The following is a 20,160-nucleotide window of genomic DNA, read 5'->3' as shown; positions in this document are numbered from 1 at the left end:
TAGGGGGAAGCATTTGGAATTTTGGATGAAATTCCTGCCCAAATTAAACTGCCTGCTACTCAGGCCCAGAAGATGGGATATGCATATAATTGGTAGATTTGGATAAACACTAAAGTTTCAAAAACTGTTAAAATAATGTCTGAGTATAACAGAACTGATTTGGCAGGCAAAAACCAGAGTTTTTTTTGGGGGGGGGGGTTGTAGTTTTCTATTCAATGCCATTACAGTATCCATTGACTTAGGACTCAAATTGCAGTTCCTATGGCTTCCACTAGATGTCAAGTCTTTAGAAATTGTTTCAGGCTTGTATTCTGAAAAATGAGTAAGAGCAGTCTGAATGAGTGGACACTGCAGTGTCAAATAGCTTTTTCATGCGCTCGACCGAGAGTACCTTTCTTGTTTACCTTTTATATTGACAACGTCATTGTCCGGTTGAAATATTATCGATTTGTTTAGGCTAAAAACCACCTGAGGATTGAATTAAACGTCGTTTGACATGTTTCTATGAACTTTATGGATACAATTCAGATTTTTTGTCTGCCTGTTGTGACTGAGTTTGAGCCTGGGATTACATTTAGAAAACTGATGTTTTGGGCTATAAAGAGACTTTATCAAACAAAAGGAACATTTATTGAGTAAATTTATGTTTTCTGAGTGAAACCATATGAAGATCATCAAATGTAAGTGATTAATTTTATCTCTATTTCTGACTTGTGTAACTCTTCTACTTGGCTGGTTACAGTTTGTAATGATTTGTCTGCTGGGCGATGTTCTCAAATTATCTTAAGGTATTCTTTGCCGTAAAGCATTTTTTAAATCTGACACCGTGGTTGGATTCACAAGAAGTTAATATTTAAACCTATGTAAAATACTTTTATGTTTTCTGAATTTTTATAATGAGAATTTCTTAACCCTAGTGAGGTTAAGAACAAATTCTTATTTCCAATGACGGCCTAGGAACTGCTTTGTTCAGGGGCAGAACGACAGATTTTCACCTTGTCAGCTCGGGGATTCGATCTTCCAACCTCGGTTACTATTCAAACGCCCCAGTTGGGGCGAGGAGAGGGACGGAAGTAACACTGTTACAGCTGCATGGACTAATCTCCTTGGAATCTTGTGGGAGATTTTCTTTTAATTTCCTATCAACAGGCCATGCGCTGAAACTCTTAAGAGTTAATATTGTTTCAAATTGCCATTTTGTGTGTTTAAGTATTTGGCTTGTGGCTTTTGTTTCCACAACATGTCAAAATGAAACGGGACAGTAATCTTTTAGGACGGGTCCATCTGGCCGCTTTCTCTATCTCCATATAAGCTTAGAGAACACGCATCTCTATGGCAGTGTGGAAAATGTTACTCTGCCAACAGAGAAGTTAGACTGCATTAATATAAACGCTGCAGTTTCAGGGTTGTAAATGGCTTTTTGACTGGGACAAAACCCCTACACACCATGATGTTCAGAGGTAGCCTGTTACTTCTCAGCCTCATAGCAGGGTTCAGATCAATTTGTCTACGTATATCTGTCCGACACAAACACTGCCTTCTCTGCTCTTTTGCTGGGTCACACACGCGTACTCACACTATAGCCCATGTGACAGTGCATCTGGCTGGCTGGCCCATCTGCCCATGCTGTGCTGTTCAGTCTGTGTGGGCAGCCAGCTGCTCTGGGCCTTTGTCCCAGGCCTACTCCCAGCCAGGCCCATTCAGCCAGGGGGGGATCCAACCCCCAGAGTATGACCCTTCTGAAATGCACTTTGTGGCTCTTCATATTTCCCCATCATCCACATCCAGTATTGTTGGTGGTAAGTCAGAAGAACCACAGCAACCCTCCAAATAACTTTAGGTTTGAGCTTTGACTAATGGGCTTTTAGATTCACACCCAGTACTTTCCTGGCACTTTGCCTATTGTCCTAAGTGTGAGTGTGCTCTGACACGTTGGCCTGTGCTTGACCTTGTGGAGCGATGTTGTGTGTGAGGCCCGACGGTGATGGGGTTTGGCCTGTGACTTGGGCTGGGGCCTGTGCTATTGGTCAGTCTAGCGCAGGGATGGGCTGGGTCTGCCATCTGTGTTTCTGTCTTGTGGTTCTGTGTGTAGGAGTGGGATTCTGTGGCAGGCCAGGTTGACTTAGCACCTCCTTGTTGCTGCCTGCCTCTTTGGCTGCATTGTCTCCTGTCAGGACAGATGGGGGACATGTCTGACTAAACGCATGTGGTCTTCAACCCTCATGCTTTCAATCTCCTCCTTTCTGCCTCTGCGCCTGACGCTCTGTCATTTATTCCCTCATTTCCATGTGGAGGAAGCAGTGGGCGACTGAATGCTGTAGGAACTGTGCAGCGAGACATTCCTGCTTATTCCTCTCAATCTGCCGGGCCCTACTCTGGAGGAATATCTCAATGAACCACAAGTTCTGATTTATATTCCCAAGCCTTGGAATCCCTCATTTTGATTCAGTCAAGCAGGAACTTGTTGAATTATTTTTGGTGACTGGCTATTTTCCAAGTACAGTGTACTTGTGTTAAAAGACAGCTATTCAGACGTATTGAGGAAATGGGTTTAATCTGTCCATTCTGGTGATCTTTTGGGCTAAAACTACAATATGGGCTCATGTTCTAAACCAGTGGTTCAAACACTCATATTTGACCATGTTCTGTTTGGACCAATCCTCAATCTTTTAGCATCAGCAATCCCTGGGTGTGTGGACTGTGCTTACACAAATAAGTACTTTTTCTCACACACACACACACACACACACACACAAAGTCTTACACATGCAAAGGGTGGTATTATAAGGGTCTGCTGCTCAATCTTTATTCCAGAATCCATATTCTGCTGCTACTGCTGTCAGCAGGACAGCGGCAGCAGTGGTGACTGCAGATTTAACCATATATGGCCATTCACTGCTCCCTGCCTGACGGCCTTCCAGGACCATTTCCTCCCTGCCTTTCAATTGGCTGCTAGCATTGCCAGTTCTCTGCGCTTTCAGGGATAGTCTGGAGAGGTAAGGGGGGGCCTAGATGAGAGATTCTTGAATCAAGTGGTGTCTCATTGCCATGTTCTGTTGGTTATCAGGGACACTTAGCGTCATTGGTTTTCTAATCAAAGGTTTAGGACTATGCTTGTTGCAAATTTGTATTATTTGTAAGAGTTTCTGAAATGGATGACAGTTAAAAACATTTTTTTGAACCCCCAGTTTTTAACGCACTGAAATAGGAAGTCGGAGATTTCAGAGTTCCCAGTTGTTTTGAATATGGCATTAGTCTCAGCGGAGAGAGGGTGAGAGCAGCAGAAGGGTCTGTCCCTCACAGTCCATGCTCTCTCCTTTCCTCCGGTGAGACAGACCACAGCGAGGGGACAGTCTTCCACCTGATGGTGGAACTCAAGTAGTATCTGCCTCGGGCACAATTTCACATTGTTCCTTTGACCAGATACTTTGACCAAATACTCCTCGATCTTAAAATAGGCAGAACAAGCTGCTAATATAAAAAAAACAGGGCTATCGATACACTTGGCTACTCATTCATTGCAAGTAGAGAAGCATGTTATATTTTGTAGTAGTGTTGAATAAAAACAGTGACCATGCTGAATATAACATGAACTCACTCGTAAAAACAGCTCTTAGCTGTATTTTTTTTAGTCTTTCTCTGGGTATGGGTTTAAACTTTAAATCTCACGGAGGACAGTATCAAAATTTGCTGTGGTTGGGGTCGAGGAAACTGTAGGTAGGCTCTGTGATTTGAGCTATCCAATTGGCCAGTGCAGTAGGCGCTCTCGATTTAGCCACATCTGCCATCCACCGTGTAGGCAGAGTTGGTCTTTTCAGACAAATTTAACTTCTTAAGGCTGAGATCCCGTTAACGGGATCGATATGACAACAGCCAGTGAAAGTGCAGGGCACCAAATTCAAACAAATCTCATATTTAAAATTCCTCAAACATACAAGTATTATACACCATTTTAAATAAACTTTTTGTTAGTCCCACCACAGTGTCCGATTTCAAAAAGTCTTTACGACGAAAGCACACGATTATGTGATCATGATTATGTTAGGTCAGTACCTAGTCATTTTTCCAGCCAAAGAGGAGTTACAAAAAGCAGAAATCGAGATAAAATTAATCACTAACCTTTGATCTTCATCAGATGACACTCATAGGACTTCATGTTACACAATACATGTATGTTTTGTTCGATAAAGTTCATATTTATATCCAAAAATCTCAGTTTACATTGGCGCGTTACATTCAGTAATGTTTTGCTTCCAAAACATCCGGTGATTTTGCAGAGAGCCACATCAATTTACAGAAATACTCATAATAAACATTCATAAAAGATACAAGAGTTACGCATGGAACTTTAGATAAACTTCTCCTTAATGCAACTGCTGTGTCAGATTTCAAAAAAGCTTTACCGAAAAAGCTCACCATGCTATAATCTGAGTACAGCGCTCAGAGACCAAAACAAGCCATACAGATATCCGCCATGTTGTGGAGTCAACAGAAGTCAGAAATATCATTATAAATATTCACTTCACTTTGATCTTCATCAGAATGCACTCCCAAGAATCCCAGTTCCTCAATAAATGTTTTTGTTCGGTACAGTCCATTTATGTCCAAATACCTCCTTTTTGTTCTCACCTTTAGTTCACAAATCCAAATTCACTACGCGCAGGCCAGACAAAGTCAAATTCCATTACAGTTCGTAGAAACATGTCAAACGATGTATAGAATCAATCTTTAGGATGTTTTTAACAAATCTTTAATAATATTTCAACCGGAGATTTCTTTTGTCTTTAGAAATGCAATGGAACTCAGCTACCTCTCACGGGAGCGTTCCTGAATGAGCTCATGGCACTCTACCAGACCTCTTACTCATTCAGCTCTCATTCTCTCCTCCTTCACAGTAGAAGCCTCAAACAAGGTTCTGATGACTGTTGACATCTAGTGGAAGCCGTAGGAAGTGCAATCGGACCAAATTTACACTATCTTGGATAGGCAAAGAGTTAACGACAAACCTCAGATTTCCCACTTCCTGGTTGGATTTTTTTCTCAGGTTTTTGCCTGAGTTGTGTTATAATCATAGACGTTTTAGGAACTTCAGTGTTTTCTATCCAAATCTACTAATAATATGCGTATCTTAGCTTCTGGGCCTGAGTAGCAGGCAGTTTACTCTGGGCACCTTATTCATCCAAGCTACTCAATACTGCCCCAAAGCCATAAGTAAGGTTCAAAATGGGAACAGTTTGTTTGCCCACCTGGTGCACAGGACTTCTGAATCAAGTGCACCTAGCAGCGGTACCGCCAAAAGCGGTAGGTGATCAACTAGGAATGCCTTAAAGATCAACCCATCGCAATCGACCGGTTCGTGACCACTGCTATAAACATTTTTGTTAGTGGGCTTTGTAAGAATGGTGGGTCCAGGAGTCGTTCCTTTTTTGATCTCTATGACAAACACTTACCATGGGCAATAGATGTCCAGTTTCTTTCTCTCTCGCGCTCCCTCTGTGTACCTGCAGGCTCTCTCCCAACCTGACTGGGACTGGGCAACCACATGTTGGTCTTGGCTCCTACCCTTCGTCACTCATGCCTGGCCAGCTGTCCTCTGCTTTACCCCTCCATTACTGTGTTAAAGCTGGAGCAGACTTCCAGCCATTTAGTCAGAGCAGAGAGAGGGCCCAACAGTGGTGTCCAGTCTGACTGTACTGTACCCTCCCCTCTGTGCTGCAGTAAATCATGGAGACCAGCCCGGGATCTGACTGGGCTGCAGCTGTGCTTTCAAGGCCATAAACTCACAACGGGAAGTGGAAAAGTAAAAATAACCATGGTGCTCTGAGGGAAGCATGCTCTATAGGAGGGCTTTTACACGCGTCACGTTCTGCTTGTAAGGATGCGCTTGTGCGTGACGCCTCTCTTGATTTAGGTATTGAAAGTGTTATTTCTGTCATTCATTGTCCATAAAAAAAAGGTTATCTTATGAGGTTCAAGCACATTTTGTGCAGCTTCACTTGTTGCTATGCAACTGGTCTGCTTGCTTGACACACGTTTTCTCACAGGATATTATACAGCACAGAGTCTAGTCCAGGTCCCTGGGTGTTCTGGTCATTAACATCAAAACACGTGTAGACCGTTAGGGACTGAGAATTGTCTTGAATGCTTAATTCAATCTAGCCTAGGCTTTATTTGATGGGTTGCCTCAATTTCACATCAAGATTGACTGCGCTATTCAGCTCCGTTCAACTCATGTCGGTGTTTTGCTCAACAGGCTGTCAAATATCTCCACTCCCACCTCGTCTACATGAACCACACTCCTTCCCTGTCTCCTGTCTCTCCCACCAGGCTGGTTGCCATGGAGATGATGATCAGCGGTCTTGTCTAACCATTCCTTGCTCTGCGGGTTTGGTTTATTGCAGGAGTAACTCTTTGTGCTCCTTGTGTCGTGGACGTGTTATGTGATGTCACTTTAACAGCAGGCATGTAAAGGGGCTGTGCCAAGTAACTATCTGTTCACTGTGTTCCTACATGTAGGGATTCTTACAACTGCCTGGTCTCTAGCTTAGAGCACTATTCTCTCTACTTCTTCAGCGCCTATCCACTCACCTTAACTTCAACTTTGGCAAGTGCTCACCTTGTACCTTTTTCTCAGGACTGTTTCCAGTTCCACAGTTCCTGTGGTTACTGGATGACATGGGGGTAAATATTATGACAGTGTAATAAGATTCAGGGCTGGCATGGCAGGGCTTTTCATTATGCGTTGAACAGTCGTGGTCTAAAGAGTAAGAGGGCCTTCGTGTATGTACTGTTATCAAAAAAGGCTGCATGGTGGTGCCTGTACCTGCCTTAGAAATGTTGAAACATTTTTGGCTGTGATCTGTTGATTGCCAGTTCTTTCCTAACCATCCGTGACCTCACCGTACACAGGCGCTCCAGTCTTATGTAGATAATCACAACGCTGTCAAATAATATATATTCAGGCTTGAAGCGAGATCCTCATGTACTTCCCTCGGATTGTGGAATTCCTTATTGTGTATAGCAGACACAAACAAGATTAACACCGCTGGACCCTCTTGCTCTCATTAGTCACAGCCATACCAGAGATGCCTGTGGCTGAGGTGTGGAATGTCTGGAATGACAGGCTCTCAGGCCCGCTGGACGGCACTGTCGGCAGCCCTGTGAACCCGGGGCAGGGTAACAGGCCTACAAGCAACCCTGTGAACTGTGGTGGTAACAGGCCTACTGCAGTCCTAGAGCAAGTTTGGCCCGGCTAACTCGCACTCCAGTACACTCAGAGACCGAACACACAGGGCTGCCATCACTGCTGCTGGGCTCAATGTCCTCTCTTCACAAGCCAACCATGTATGTAGAGTATGTTGGTTGGGTGAGAGCCTGTACTGTACTGGTGTTTTTTTTTTTGTAAAGAGCAACAAAAGAGTGTTGACAAAAGTGTATAATTTGAACAAGGGTGTGAGATATCTAACAGCCAGATGTGAAATGTTCTGAGGAATATGAGTCTGGAGTAGAGTGGTGATGTTCTCCCCAGACCCTATGCACATGGCACCCTATCCCATATCTAGGGCCCAAAGGGCTCTGGTCAAAACAAGTAGTGCACTATAGGGAATAGGGTGCCATTTGGGGCACAGCCTTAATCTCTCTGGGGTCGGTGGACCAGGCAGGAACCTAGAGGACACAACACAACTATTTTAAGCAGGAAATACCAGTGAGCCAGGCAGGCAGAACTACAGCACTTATTGGATACTACTGAATAATATAGCAGTGTTTTGTTATTCACAGTCAGCACATATAGGCCAATCTACTGCACACACCCAGGTCATAGTCTGCCATCTCCATACCTTTGTCCCTGTAAATAAACATTCAGGTCTACTGGCAACTGCAGGGCTCCTTTGCAAAAATGAGACCTTGGTCTCAATTGGGGTTCCGTGCTAAAATAAAGGTCAAATAAACTACTAAAAACCTGCAGCTCGACATGAATGACCCACTGTGCTGTTTACTTTCTGCATCTACGTCATATTGTCTACCTGTGCAAGGCCTAAGCAGGAAAGAAGAAATGGATGTACTGAGCAGTGTCCTTGTATAGGCCTATATCCCTCTGTGACTCCTGGTCCTCTGCTGATAGAGGTTGAGACGGCCCTTTCTCCCACAGAGTTTCTAGCAAATCTAACTTTGTTTACCTTTTTATCTGTGGATTAATTGTCTGAGTAGGGAACACACGATTTTGTGTCTCAATGGGTCAAAATTCGATGAAGATCCAGAAAAAAATGATCTTGTACATTTGATATAATAACAACCAAATGTTTATCCCAGGTCAAATTAGCTCGCATCAGCAGGTTTCATGTTTTGACCAGTCCCCAAATGAATCTAGTTGGTTCAGAGTTCGTTTTGATAGTTCAACCTGCGTGTCCTGCCTGCGTCTGGACGCGCGTTTCCCGGTCTAGTCAGCATGTTACTCACAGGCCCAGAACAGGTGCTTAGTATTTCCGGGAGTGTTCTCTGGACAAGGCGAGGCATGCCATCATGGACGAGGTTTTGTCATTTTTGACGCACGTATAGCAAACTCCCGTAGCCTGGACTTTGGTCACTGAGCTTGGAGTTTGAGTATGTGTCATAGCCCAACTCTGTCAGTCAGGTGATGTTGTGAGGGACTCTGAGATGTCGGGAGGACTGTCCGTCATCTATGGACTAGGTGATTTGTCCCCATTATGTCCATCTCTGGCACTCCCAACATGAAACCCCTTTCTCCAAATTAGTGGTTGAACTACTGTGACTCACTGACCACTTGTAATCAGGTTTTAACCTAATAGGCTTGTATGGTTCCTTTATTTGAGAAACTTTAATAATGCCTGTGACTAACGGAGTTAATATATTTATTTATATAGGCCAGTTTAACAAAACAACTACCCAGTGTCATATAATCTAGTCCTTGCCAAATCGGACAGTGAGTCAGTCATGTTGCTTAGTAATATCAACAGGACTGTATTGTGACATGTGAGCAGCAGAGTTGAACTGGCCAGTCCTTTGTTTTCCTCAGTGGCACAGTAGGCAGGGAAAGGATGGTAGAGTCCTCCGACAACATACTGACTCAGACAGCCATTCCATACCAGGATATGAGACCTAGTGGTCTGTCTACTGCCTGCTATTACACAAGCATTTAGACATGGGGCCTAGACTGCCCACTCATTGTTTAACCTCTCTCTGTCTACGTACGCCTCTAGTACATCTTCATGAGGACAGAGCTTCTTCATACTTGAATCTGGTTGTGTTTTGACTTCACATTCTTAAGTTATCTGAATGGTCTTTCTAAACATTCGTCTTGAGTTTTGACGGAAAACTAAAGTCTCTAGTATATAACTAAAAACAGGGCCTGTAAGGATTTTCTGTCTACAGAGAACTGGAAAGCTCCTCTCATCCCGTGAATAAGTAGCGCTTATATTTAGCCCCTCTGAAATCATTGTTGTCATGGTGCTGGAATGGCTGTGGGCATTGAGTGATATTCATGAGGCAAATCCATTATACTTTAATTAGGGCTGCCGCCATTACAGCAGGGCTCCCTCTGCCTCAGTGACATCATCTGACTGTCAGGCCCTATGGTGGTCCAGCTGGGTATTCTACAAATGGGCGTGTCAGTCTCCCAAATCCAACCCTAACCTCCACAGCATTTTCAGAGCTCACGTTACTCAGACTTCACACTGTGGAGAGGACCTGATCCTCCAATCACTTGGGTCAGAGGTCAAGATAGAACCCGCCCTCCCAGGCTAGGCTGATGTAGTTAGTCAGCTGGATGGCCAGGAAAGCCTTCCGTTTGTCTGGCTCCTTTTGTTGTGTGTGTTGTATGACAGCTGGTTGTTTCTGGTCATCTGGCCTGTTGTATAAGGGTGTTATATAAGGGCTCAGATTCAAGGTTATCTCAGGGTTTCATTTTAAAGAGCAGAAAATAAGCATCTGCTGGCATGTCTATGAGGATGTTATTACCAACAACATGCCTTCATTTTTAATCAAATCAAATTTTATTTGTCACATACACATGGTTAGCAGATGTTAATGCGAGCATAGCGAAATGCTTGTGCTTCTAGTTCCGACAATGCAGTAATAACCAACAAGTAATCTAACTAACAATTCCAAAACTACTGTCTTATACACAGTGTAAGGGGATAAAGAATATGTACATAAGGATATATGAATGAGTGATGGTACAGAGCGGCATAGGCAGGATACAGTAGATGGTATCGAGTACAGTATATACATATGAGATGAGTATGTAAACAAAGTGGCATAGTTAAAGTGGCTAGTGATACATGTATTACATAGGATGCAGTCGATGATATAGAGTACAGTATATACGTATGCATATGAGATGAATAATGTAGGGTAAGTAACATTATATAAGGTAGCATTGTTTAAAGTGGCTAGTGATTGTCACGTAGAGTAGGCCAGATGGCTAAACTGGATAACCTCTATAAAAATAAAAAGATGGCGGAACCGCAAAAGTTCTTCTGTGCAAAGGTGTTTATTTACAAGTGATTCCGGAACAGAAAATAACAGTACTGCCATCAACGTCTACCTTATGGGACAGCTTAACAACAATGCTGCCCCATCCACAGCTCAATCCAAAAAATCCCCCTTAGAGACTGGAGAGAGGCTCCTTTTGTAGGGCTAGCCCCTCCCCTCAGAACAATTAACCCTAATTAATTAATCAATTAACAATACAAACCTACATTTTCCATGAACTAAACATACTCAAGGATATACATTGCAACACGGTTTTAAACAATATCACAACATAACATTTACAACATTACATCACTACTGACAATATCTTTCAATATGCCTATATGCATTAATGAGCCATTTGGGACAGGCACTATAAAGCCAACCCAATTCCCTTAGCTCGGGTCCTTTTCCAGCATACCCAGAAGCTACAGAGATGGAGAGAGAGGAACAGAACAAACAAACAATGCGCTCATCCACAACATTGATAAGTATAATAATTATTGTATCTCTCAAATATGAACATTGACAAGTGTGAAATGCATGCACCAAGACAGAAGTTAAATTGTGTGTCGACCCACATTGTTAACTTATGGTATAATGGCGCAGGGAGGAGTGATGAATATGTGTGTGCGTTAAAGAACCAAATGCTGCCCGCGGCCAGTGACGGACTTCTACGTCACAGTGATATATTTACATCATTTCCCATCAATTCCCATTTATTAAAGTGGCTGGAGTTGAGTCAGTGTGTTGGCAGCAGCCACTCAATGTTAGTGGTGGCTGTTTAACAGTCTGATGGCCTTGAGATAGAAGCTGTTTTTCAGTCTCTCGGTCCCAGCTTTGATGCACCTGTACTGACCTCGCCTTCTGGATGATAGCGGGGTGAACAGGCAGTGGCTCGGGTGGTTGATGTCCTTGATGATCTTTATGGCCTTCCTGTAACATCGGGTGGCGTAGGTGTCCTGGAGGGCACCTTTTAGGGCTGTTCCCAACTAAAAATAAATATTGTTCAACCGAGAGTCGTCCTGTTCTTTAGACCAATCGATTTGTTCTAAATTTTTAAACAAAATGTTCCATATACAGTGCCTCCGGAAAGTGTTCAGACCCCTTGACTTTTTTTTCCACATTTTATTATTTTACAACCTAATTCTAAAATGGGATACTTTTTTAAGGTCCTCAACAATTTACACACTACCCCATAATGACAAAGCAAAAACAGGTTTGTAGAAATCATACCAAATGTATAAAAAAAACGTATTTATTCAAACCCTTGGCTATGAGACTTGAAAATGAGATCATGTTTATCCTTTTTCCATTGATCATCCTTGATGTTTCTACAACTTGATTGGAGTCCACCTGTGGTAAATTCAATTGATGGACATGATTTGGAAAGGCACACCTGTCTATATAAGGTCCCACAGTTGACAGTGCAGGAATTGTCTGTAGTGCTTTGAGACTGGATTGTGTCAGGGCACAGATCTGGGGAAGGGTACTTAAAAATGTATGCAGCATTGAAGGTCCCCAAGAACACAGTGGCCTCCATCCTTAAATGGAAGTATGGAATTACCAACTCTTTTCTAGAGCTGGCCGAACTGGGCAATCGGAGAAGGGCCTTGGTCAGGGAGGTGACCAAGAACCCGATGGTCACTCCGATAGAGCTCCAGAGTTCCTTTGTGGAGATGGGAGAACCATCTCAGCAGCACTCCGCCAATCAGGCCTTTATGGTAAAGTGGCCAGACGGATGCCACTCCTCATTAAAAGGCACATGACGGCCTGCTTGGAGTTTGCCAAAAGGCATCTGAAGACACTCAGACCATGAAACAAGATTCTGTGGTCTGATGAAACCAAGATTGAACTCTTTGGCCTGAATGCCAAGCGTCACATCTGAAACCTGGCACCATCCCTACAGTGAAGCGTGGTGGCAGCAGGAGGTTTTTCAGTGGCAGGGACTGGAAGACTAGTCCGTATCGAGGGAAGGATGAACGGAGCAAAGTACAGAGATCCTTGATGAAAACCTGCTCAGGACTTCAGACTTGGGGCTAAGTTTCACCTTCTAACAGGACAACGACACTAAGCACACAGCCAAGACAACGCAGGAGTGGCTTCGCGACAAGTCTCTGAATGTCATTGAGTGGCCTAGCCACAGTCCAGACTTGAACCTGATCGAACATCTCTGGAGAGGCCTGAAAATAGCTGTGCAGCGACACTCCCCATCCAACCTGACCGAGCTTGAGGATCTGCGGAGAAGAAAGGGAGAAGCTCCCCAAATATGGGTGTGCCATAATATTGTAGCGTTACACCCTAGAAGAGTCAACGCTGTAATCGCTGCAAAGGGTCTTTCAATAAAGTACTGAGTCAAGGGTCTGAATACTTGTGATATTTGCAAAAATGTCTATACTGCTTTTGTTTATTCATTATGGTGTATTGTGTGTAGATTGAGGGGGGGACAATTTAATCCATTTTAGAATAAGACTGTAACGTAACAGTGGAGGTTGTCAAGGGGTCTGAATACTTTCCGAGTGCACTGTAGACACACACCCTAAGTGTTTCAATAAAATCAACTACATATGTACTGAGCCTGTCTGATTTAAGCACACTGTTTGTTTGATGTAAATAATTAATATACACACAAATGAATCAAGAATGACCCCAATGGCCACACTGTTTTAAAAAAAAAAGACAGTGCCTTTGTGACTGGTGCATGTTGTCTCGCTCTCCCTACTGCAGAAAAAAAGGCACCAGAGAAAAGCAAATGTTTATTGCGCTGTCCGTGCTGAAGCGGCATCATCAATTTGGCGATTTTTGGTTTCTTGTTTCTGATTGAAAAGTTTTGTTACCGAATCCCTCATTTGTTTTACGAAAAACATGGCCAATTCCCTCAACCCTTGCTCTCTTTATGTGAAACATGTAAACATTGCATGCATGTGACCAATAGGCTATAGGTCAGGCCTTATCATAATCACATCAATAAATTGGTTATAACAAACCATGAAAAAGGTCATGTCGACAGCAAATGGATGTGGAGTGTGTGGGGGGAAAAAAACTTGAAACGGGGGAATGTTTACTGGTTGCTCAGGTGGGAAAGTGAAAGTCAGAACTGTGGAAGACAGTTGACTTAGTTGTGCAAAGTACTGGAGATCAATAAAAAGGAGGGTATATGAGCAAGTGTTGAGTATTTATTATGTGCCAAACAGTTGCTGTTTGATTACAATATTTTTTTCAGATCATTTTGAACAATGCAAACATCACTAAATAAATGCACCGGAGTCGTGCCTCAATTTTCTAATACAATTAGGCTAAGGGCTTTTTCCTTGTTTCTTCTGCTGCCTCTGCCACATTGTTCTTAATCCCAATATGCTGCTTAACTTTGCTAGTATGCACATAGCGACATAGGGAAAGGTGTAAATTCCGTGGGCAGCGACCGTGAGAATCACTACATATTGGCACCTAAGTATTGTGACTGTATCGTGAGGTCCCTGGCAATGCCCAGCCCTAGTCAAAATGTCTGGTTTGTACCTGAGAGCGCCTTCTCTTTTGGTTGGAGTGGTATTCCTGTTTTCCTCGCCTCAGTCACTGGCCTCCTTCACACAGCAACAGTCACAGGGCTATGCATGGTTTCTTCACATCTGCGCCATCTCTCATTCTCCCCTTTCTTTTGTGGAGGTTGAGAATTCAGTCTCCCATGCCCCCCTTCTCAGGCTATGCCACAGGTGTATTTGTCTAACAATGATTCTGCCCAAGGATTGAATGATGGGGAAACTACATTTTCTAAGAGGGAGAATGTGAATTCTGTCTCTCTGTATTTCTGTGTGATTGGAGTGGCTATTGGTTTGTACATAGTCTCTGATTGGTCACTCTCACCCTGTGATTTCATGGTTCCAGTTCAGCTGAGGTCAGGTTGGTTCCTCAGATCACCACTGATCATACACCTCAGTGTTTCTGGTGTTTTAATCTCATGCCTCTGTGTGTTCTCCACAGTCGGGCCGCATTGACAAGGCCTACCCCACAGTGTGTGGTCACACAGGCCCTGTACTGGACATCGACTGGTGCCCCCACAATGACCAGGTCATCGCCAGCGGCTCGGAGGACTGCACGGTCATGGTAAGGTTTACGGTCATGCCTCGGCAGAGACTGTTCCTCTCGGTGTAGTACAATGTTTGTTTACACTTTACCTGCATATGTACAGTGTATACACCCTCTCACCGACTCCAACTGACAGAGGACCGGTTTTGACTGTGAAAGGCCAGACACTGATAGCGTAGGGATGGGTGCAGAATTAGATGGTGGAAGGGTAGCGAAGGGTACGTGCAGGCAGGGCTTGCGCTCTAGTCTGGATTAGATTAGACCCAGAGAGAGACTTGGGGAATGATTTAGCCTTTTTATAGGGCTGAGGTCACTAACTTGTTTGAGGCTGGTGCTATACTATATGTCCTTATTTGGGCTGTGAATGGCAGTGATCAGAGTGTGTGCTATGTTCTTAGGTATTCTTCTATCACTTCCCCACCTGTAGGCATTGGCTTCCCCATGCAACTCTCTGAACGGCAGAAAAAGACCTCCGTCTGTGAATAGATGCGGTGTTTCGTGTATTTACAGAAGTTGAACCGCCGAAGGTTCCTTTCTTCAGAACATTTTAGATTGTGGCTAGAAATGCACTCTGAATAGGTTCTCTAAAAGTAATGTTGACTTTAGATTAAGTGCAGTGATGAACTGTTTTTCTGTTGAGATTTCTGTTTCCATAGTAACCTATTGCAGCTAGAGTAGGAGCTCTGATAGTGTAGCGGTGTGCCTACTGTCTCTGTCTACTGCTGTCAGGGTTCGTAGAGATAAAGACTAAACTTCAGTCTTAATTTCCGTAGGTACATTTTCTGATTCTGTAATGTTTACCATATTTGCGTAGGCTACTGGCTATTTTCTCACTAGGAAGTAAGCTACTCACTATATGTACATAAAAGGTAGCCCTCACTTTTGTCATCATGAAGTACTTTGAGATGCTAGTTCAGGACCATACCCATCTCTCTCAACATCCAACAAAACAAAGGAACTGATCGTGGACTACAGGCGACAACACAGAGAGAGAGCACACCCCCATCCACATCGACGGGGCCACAGTAGAGCGGGTCACAAGCCTCAAGTCTGTCGCCGTGCACATCACTGGACCTGAAATGGTCCCTTCACAGAGACAGTGTGGTGAAGTGCAACAGCGCCCCTTCATCCTCAGAAGGACAAAGAAATTTGTCTTGGCCCCTAAGACCCTCGCGTACTTCAACAGATGTAGCATTGAGAACATCCTATGGGTTGTAATCACCACCTGGTACGGCACTGTCCGCAACCGCAGGGCTCTCCAGAGGGTGGTACGGTCAGCCCAACGCATCATCAGGGGCACACTCCCTGCCCTCCAGGACATCTACAGCACCAGTGTCACAGGAAGGCCAAGAAGATCATTAAAGACCTCAGCCATGGCCTGTTCACCCCGCTACCATTCTAGAACGATGATACTCTACATCAAAACTGGGACCAAGAGACCTCTTCTATTTCCAAGCCATCAGACTGTTAGTCACCACTAGCTGGCCTCCGCCCAGTACCCTGCCCTGAACTTTAGTCACTGTTCTAGCTGCCTACCACCCAGTACTCTGCCCTGAACCTTATAGACTGCTTCCTTATGTACATCGAGTCATTGAACACGGGTCACATTTGTTTTACCCACTTTATATGTATGTACTGTGTTGTAGTCATGGCTCATCCTATATAACTACTGCTATACACACCTTTTCTATTCATAGACTGTCTACACACACCATAATATTTATATATTCTGGTATTGTTCTTTCTGATATTTCTTTATTTTAACTTTTTAGATTTGTGTGTGTGCTAGCTATTATTACTGCACTGTTGGCGCTTGAAACACAAGCATTTCGCTGCACCTGCAATAACATCTGAAAATCTGTGTACATGACCAATAAACTTTGATTTGAAAACGTCAGTATGATGAGTAACCTTGGGTCTCTGTTTCCCTCTTCAGTCTCTTGGTTGTAAATGTGATCTACTGACTTCATGTCACAGTGATGCCAATCTAAAAGACAAGTCGGTTCATGTGAATGTACTGCTTTCTGTGTTCCAGCAGTTTAGATCTTACTGACACAGGCTAACAGCAGGGAAACTGCAGAAACTGCAGACATCAGTATAATGATCCTATGATGACCCTAGCTATGTCCTGACCGTTGACCCGTGTCTGTCTGCAGGTGTGGCAGATCCCTGAGAACGGGCTGGTTACCGGCTTGTCTGAGCCTGTGGTGGTCCTGGAGGGACACTCCAAAAGGGTTGGCATCATCACATGGCACCCCACGGCACGCAACGTCCTGCTCAGTGCTGGTGAGTGGCGTCCTCCTGTCCATTTTAAAACCCTTCTTTTAACATGTCGTGGATGGCTTGTGTGAGGTGGACATCTTACATGTTATCATTTATAGTTCTGGTTCAGCCTCTGTGCTCTCTGCCCCTCCTAATCTTCTCCTCGCTCTGAGAGAAGTGGCAACCTGCTGTGAGCTTGCGTCATTTCCCCTAAACACTGAAATGCCTGATCAACGCACATCTGTCATTGACTTTAAAATGACCGTTTACCCTGTTTTTATCCTCCATGTCGAAAAAAAACCCAGAATGAGCTACGACTTGTAGATGGTATTATCTTGTCAAATCAGTGCTATTTGGTGTTGTCCTTTTTCTATTGTGTAGTATGGGTATATTAATGTGTGTATATTAAATGTGTGTGTTCCTCTCTTCTCAGGCTGTGACAACCTGGTCATCATCTGGAACGTGGGGACGGGCGAGGCCATGATCCAGTTGGAGGACATGCACCCTGACGTCATCTTCAGCGCCTGCTGGAACCGCAACGGCAGCCTCATCTGCACCGCCTGCAAGGACAAGACCATCCGCGTCATCGACCCCCGCAAGGAAGAGATTGTAGGGGTGAGCACCACTGACTAGGTTTGAGTATTTTCCCAAAAACAATTGTTTGGAGAAAATTGCTACCGACCTGGTACCATCTCGGTATTCCGGTTCATAAAGGAAAGGCTATTTAAAGGCATATAATACCAGCGAAAATGATTATACCACAGTCAATGGAGAAATATCGACTAGACTCCAAAGGTTTCTTGTTGTAGCCTAGTTTATATGAAGGCCTAAAATATTGAGGTTATTACCCTACAACCTAGTGAAAACTACATTTAGTTTTAGTGTAGCTTTGACTGAAAGATGTCAGCCATGCTTGTTGGCCCTTTTCGCTCCTCTTGCACCTGGCTATCAGGTGAATTTCTGAAGATTGTTGCTGTTTTTACTTTATGATAACCAAATCAACGTTTATTTGTCACGTGTGCTGAATACAACAGGTGTAGGTAGACCTTACAGTGAAATGCTTACTTACAGGCTCTAACCAATAGTGCAAAAAAGGTATTAGGTGAACAATGGGTAAGTAAAGAAATAAAACAGTAAAAAGACTATATACAGTAGTGAGGCTATAAAAGTAGCGAGGCTACATACAGACATCGGTTAGTCAGGCTGATTTGAGGTAGTATGTAGATATGGTTAAAGTGACTATGCATATATGATGAACAGAGAGTAGCAGTAGCGTAAAAGAGGGGTTGGTGGGTGGCGGGACACAATGCAGATAGCCCGGTTAGCCAATGTGCGGGAGCACTGGTTGGTCGGCCCAACCCGCTTATTGTGGTAACTTTGTCACAGGGAACATATCCGATTCTCCGCTAAACAAACAAGTGAATAGGCCTAGTAGTGTTGATTCAGCACCATGGATAGCGCCACGATTGATCAAATCCCACGAATCTGATTAGTCAAGATTCGTTCACTCGCTTTTATTATTGGGTAAGTACATTTGAATTCAATCACTTTTTGACTGCATCCCTTTTGATTTAAACAACTTTCCATATATGTTTGCCCATGGAAGAAGTGGTCAGTGATTTTAGACCTGAATGCTAAAACATGCAGGAGATAGAGGTGCTCAAAGTTAACCCATTTTGCATACCATACCATGAGACATCCATGTCCTCATCGCTGGAACTGTTTGTCATTTTAAAAGCTATTTGATAATTTCTTGAATATATATATTTTTTTTACAAAAATAATATAATTGTTTTACTTTTTTTAACGTCAATTATCTAAAAAAACATTTGAATGTTGAAATTTTAATTTTATTCCCATTTTAGGACATTTATCAGCCAAACATGATGCCCACCCTTTATTAAAGAACATGCTGTGTCTCAACTGATGTTGGACACAACACAACCTCAGATGTAAAATAGGTTCTAAGCTACAATACGCCAATATGAAAGTTTACACATTTAGATAATTGACATTTTAAGGCTAAAATAGTTTGACAACCCTTGTTTGTAGGCTTACTAAGGACTTAATTAACATATATCCGCACAGTCATGAAGAGGGCACGGCAGCGCCTCTTCCCCCTCAGGAGGCTGAAAAAATTTGGCATGGGCCCTCGGATCCTAAAAGTTCTACAGACACTATGCACACTCGCAAGACTATGTATACAGTGGGGCAAAAAAGTATTTAGTCAGCCACCAATTGTGCAAGTTCTCCCACTTAAAAAGATAAATCACATTGTAGGATTTTTAATTAATTTATTTGCAAATTATGGTGGAAAATAAGTATTTGGTCACCTACAAACAAGTAAGATTTCTGGCTCTCACAGACCTGTAACTTCTTCTTGAAGAGGCTCCTCTGTCCTCCACTTGTTACCTGTATTAATAGCACCTGTTTGAACTTATCAGTATAAAAGACACCTGTCCACAACCTCAAACAGTTAAGAGGCTCGCAAGACTACATATATATTATATATATATATAGTCGTGCGTGTGTGTGTGTGTGTGTGTATATATAATACATATACAACCATATAATACATATACAACCATATAATACATATACAACCATATAATACATATACAACCATATAATACATATACAACCATATAATACATATACAACCATATAATACATATACAACCATACAATATATACAACCATATACATATACAACCATACAATATATACAACCATACAATACATATACAACCATACAATATATACAACCATACAATGTACAATACATATACAACCATACAATACATATACAACCATACAATACATATACAACCATACAATACATATACAACCATACAATACATATATACAACCATACAATACATATACAACCATACAATACATATACAACCATACAATACATATACAACCATACAATACATATACAACCATACAATACATATACAAATACATACATATACAACATACATACATACATAAAAAAAATAAAGGGAACACTAAAACAACACATCCTAGATCAGAATGATTGAAATATTCTTATTAAATACTTTTTTCTTTACATAGTTGAATGTGCTGACAACAAAATCACACAAAAATTATCAATGGAAATCAAATTTATCAACCCAGGGAGGTCTGGATTTGGAGTCACACTCAAAATTACAGTGGAAAACCACACTACAGGCTGATCCAACTTTGATGTAATGTCCTTAAAACAAGTCAGAATGAGGCTCGGTAGTGTGTGTGTGGCCTCCACGTGCCTGTATGACCTCCCTACAACGCCTGGGCATGCTCCTGATGAGGTGGCGG

General features: G+C 42.9%; 1 protein-coding gene across 1 annotated transcript in view; it reads left to right on the top strand.

Moving 5' to 3' along the window:
* Positions 1–20,160, top strand: part of LOC112248539 (coronin-1C-A) — a 56,335-nt gene that overhangs the window by 24,896 nt on the left and 11,279 nt on the right. Inside the window, exons 3-5 of the mRNA XM_024417664.2 lie at positions 14,470–14,592; positions 16,731–16,860; positions 17,270–17,451. Coding sequence (XP_024273432.1) covers positions 14,470–14,592; positions 16,731–16,860; positions 17,270–17,451 — 435 coding nt within the window. The remainder of the gene's footprint in view (positions 1–14,469; positions 14,593–16,730; positions 16,861–17,269; positions 17,452–20,160) is intronic.

The sequence above is a fragment of the Oncorhynchus tshawytscha genome, linkage group LG04 (assembly GCF_018296145.1).
Source record: "Oncorhynchus tshawytscha isolate Ot180627B linkage group LG04, Otsh_v2.0, whole genome shotgun sequence".
Classification (NCBI taxonomy): domain Eukaryota; kingdom Metazoa; phylum Chordata; class Actinopteri; order Salmoniformes; family Salmonidae; genus Oncorhynchus; species Oncorhynchus tshawytscha.
Note: the sequence above shows the minus strand (reverse complement) of the source record. Positions and strands in the feature narration are given on the sequence as shown.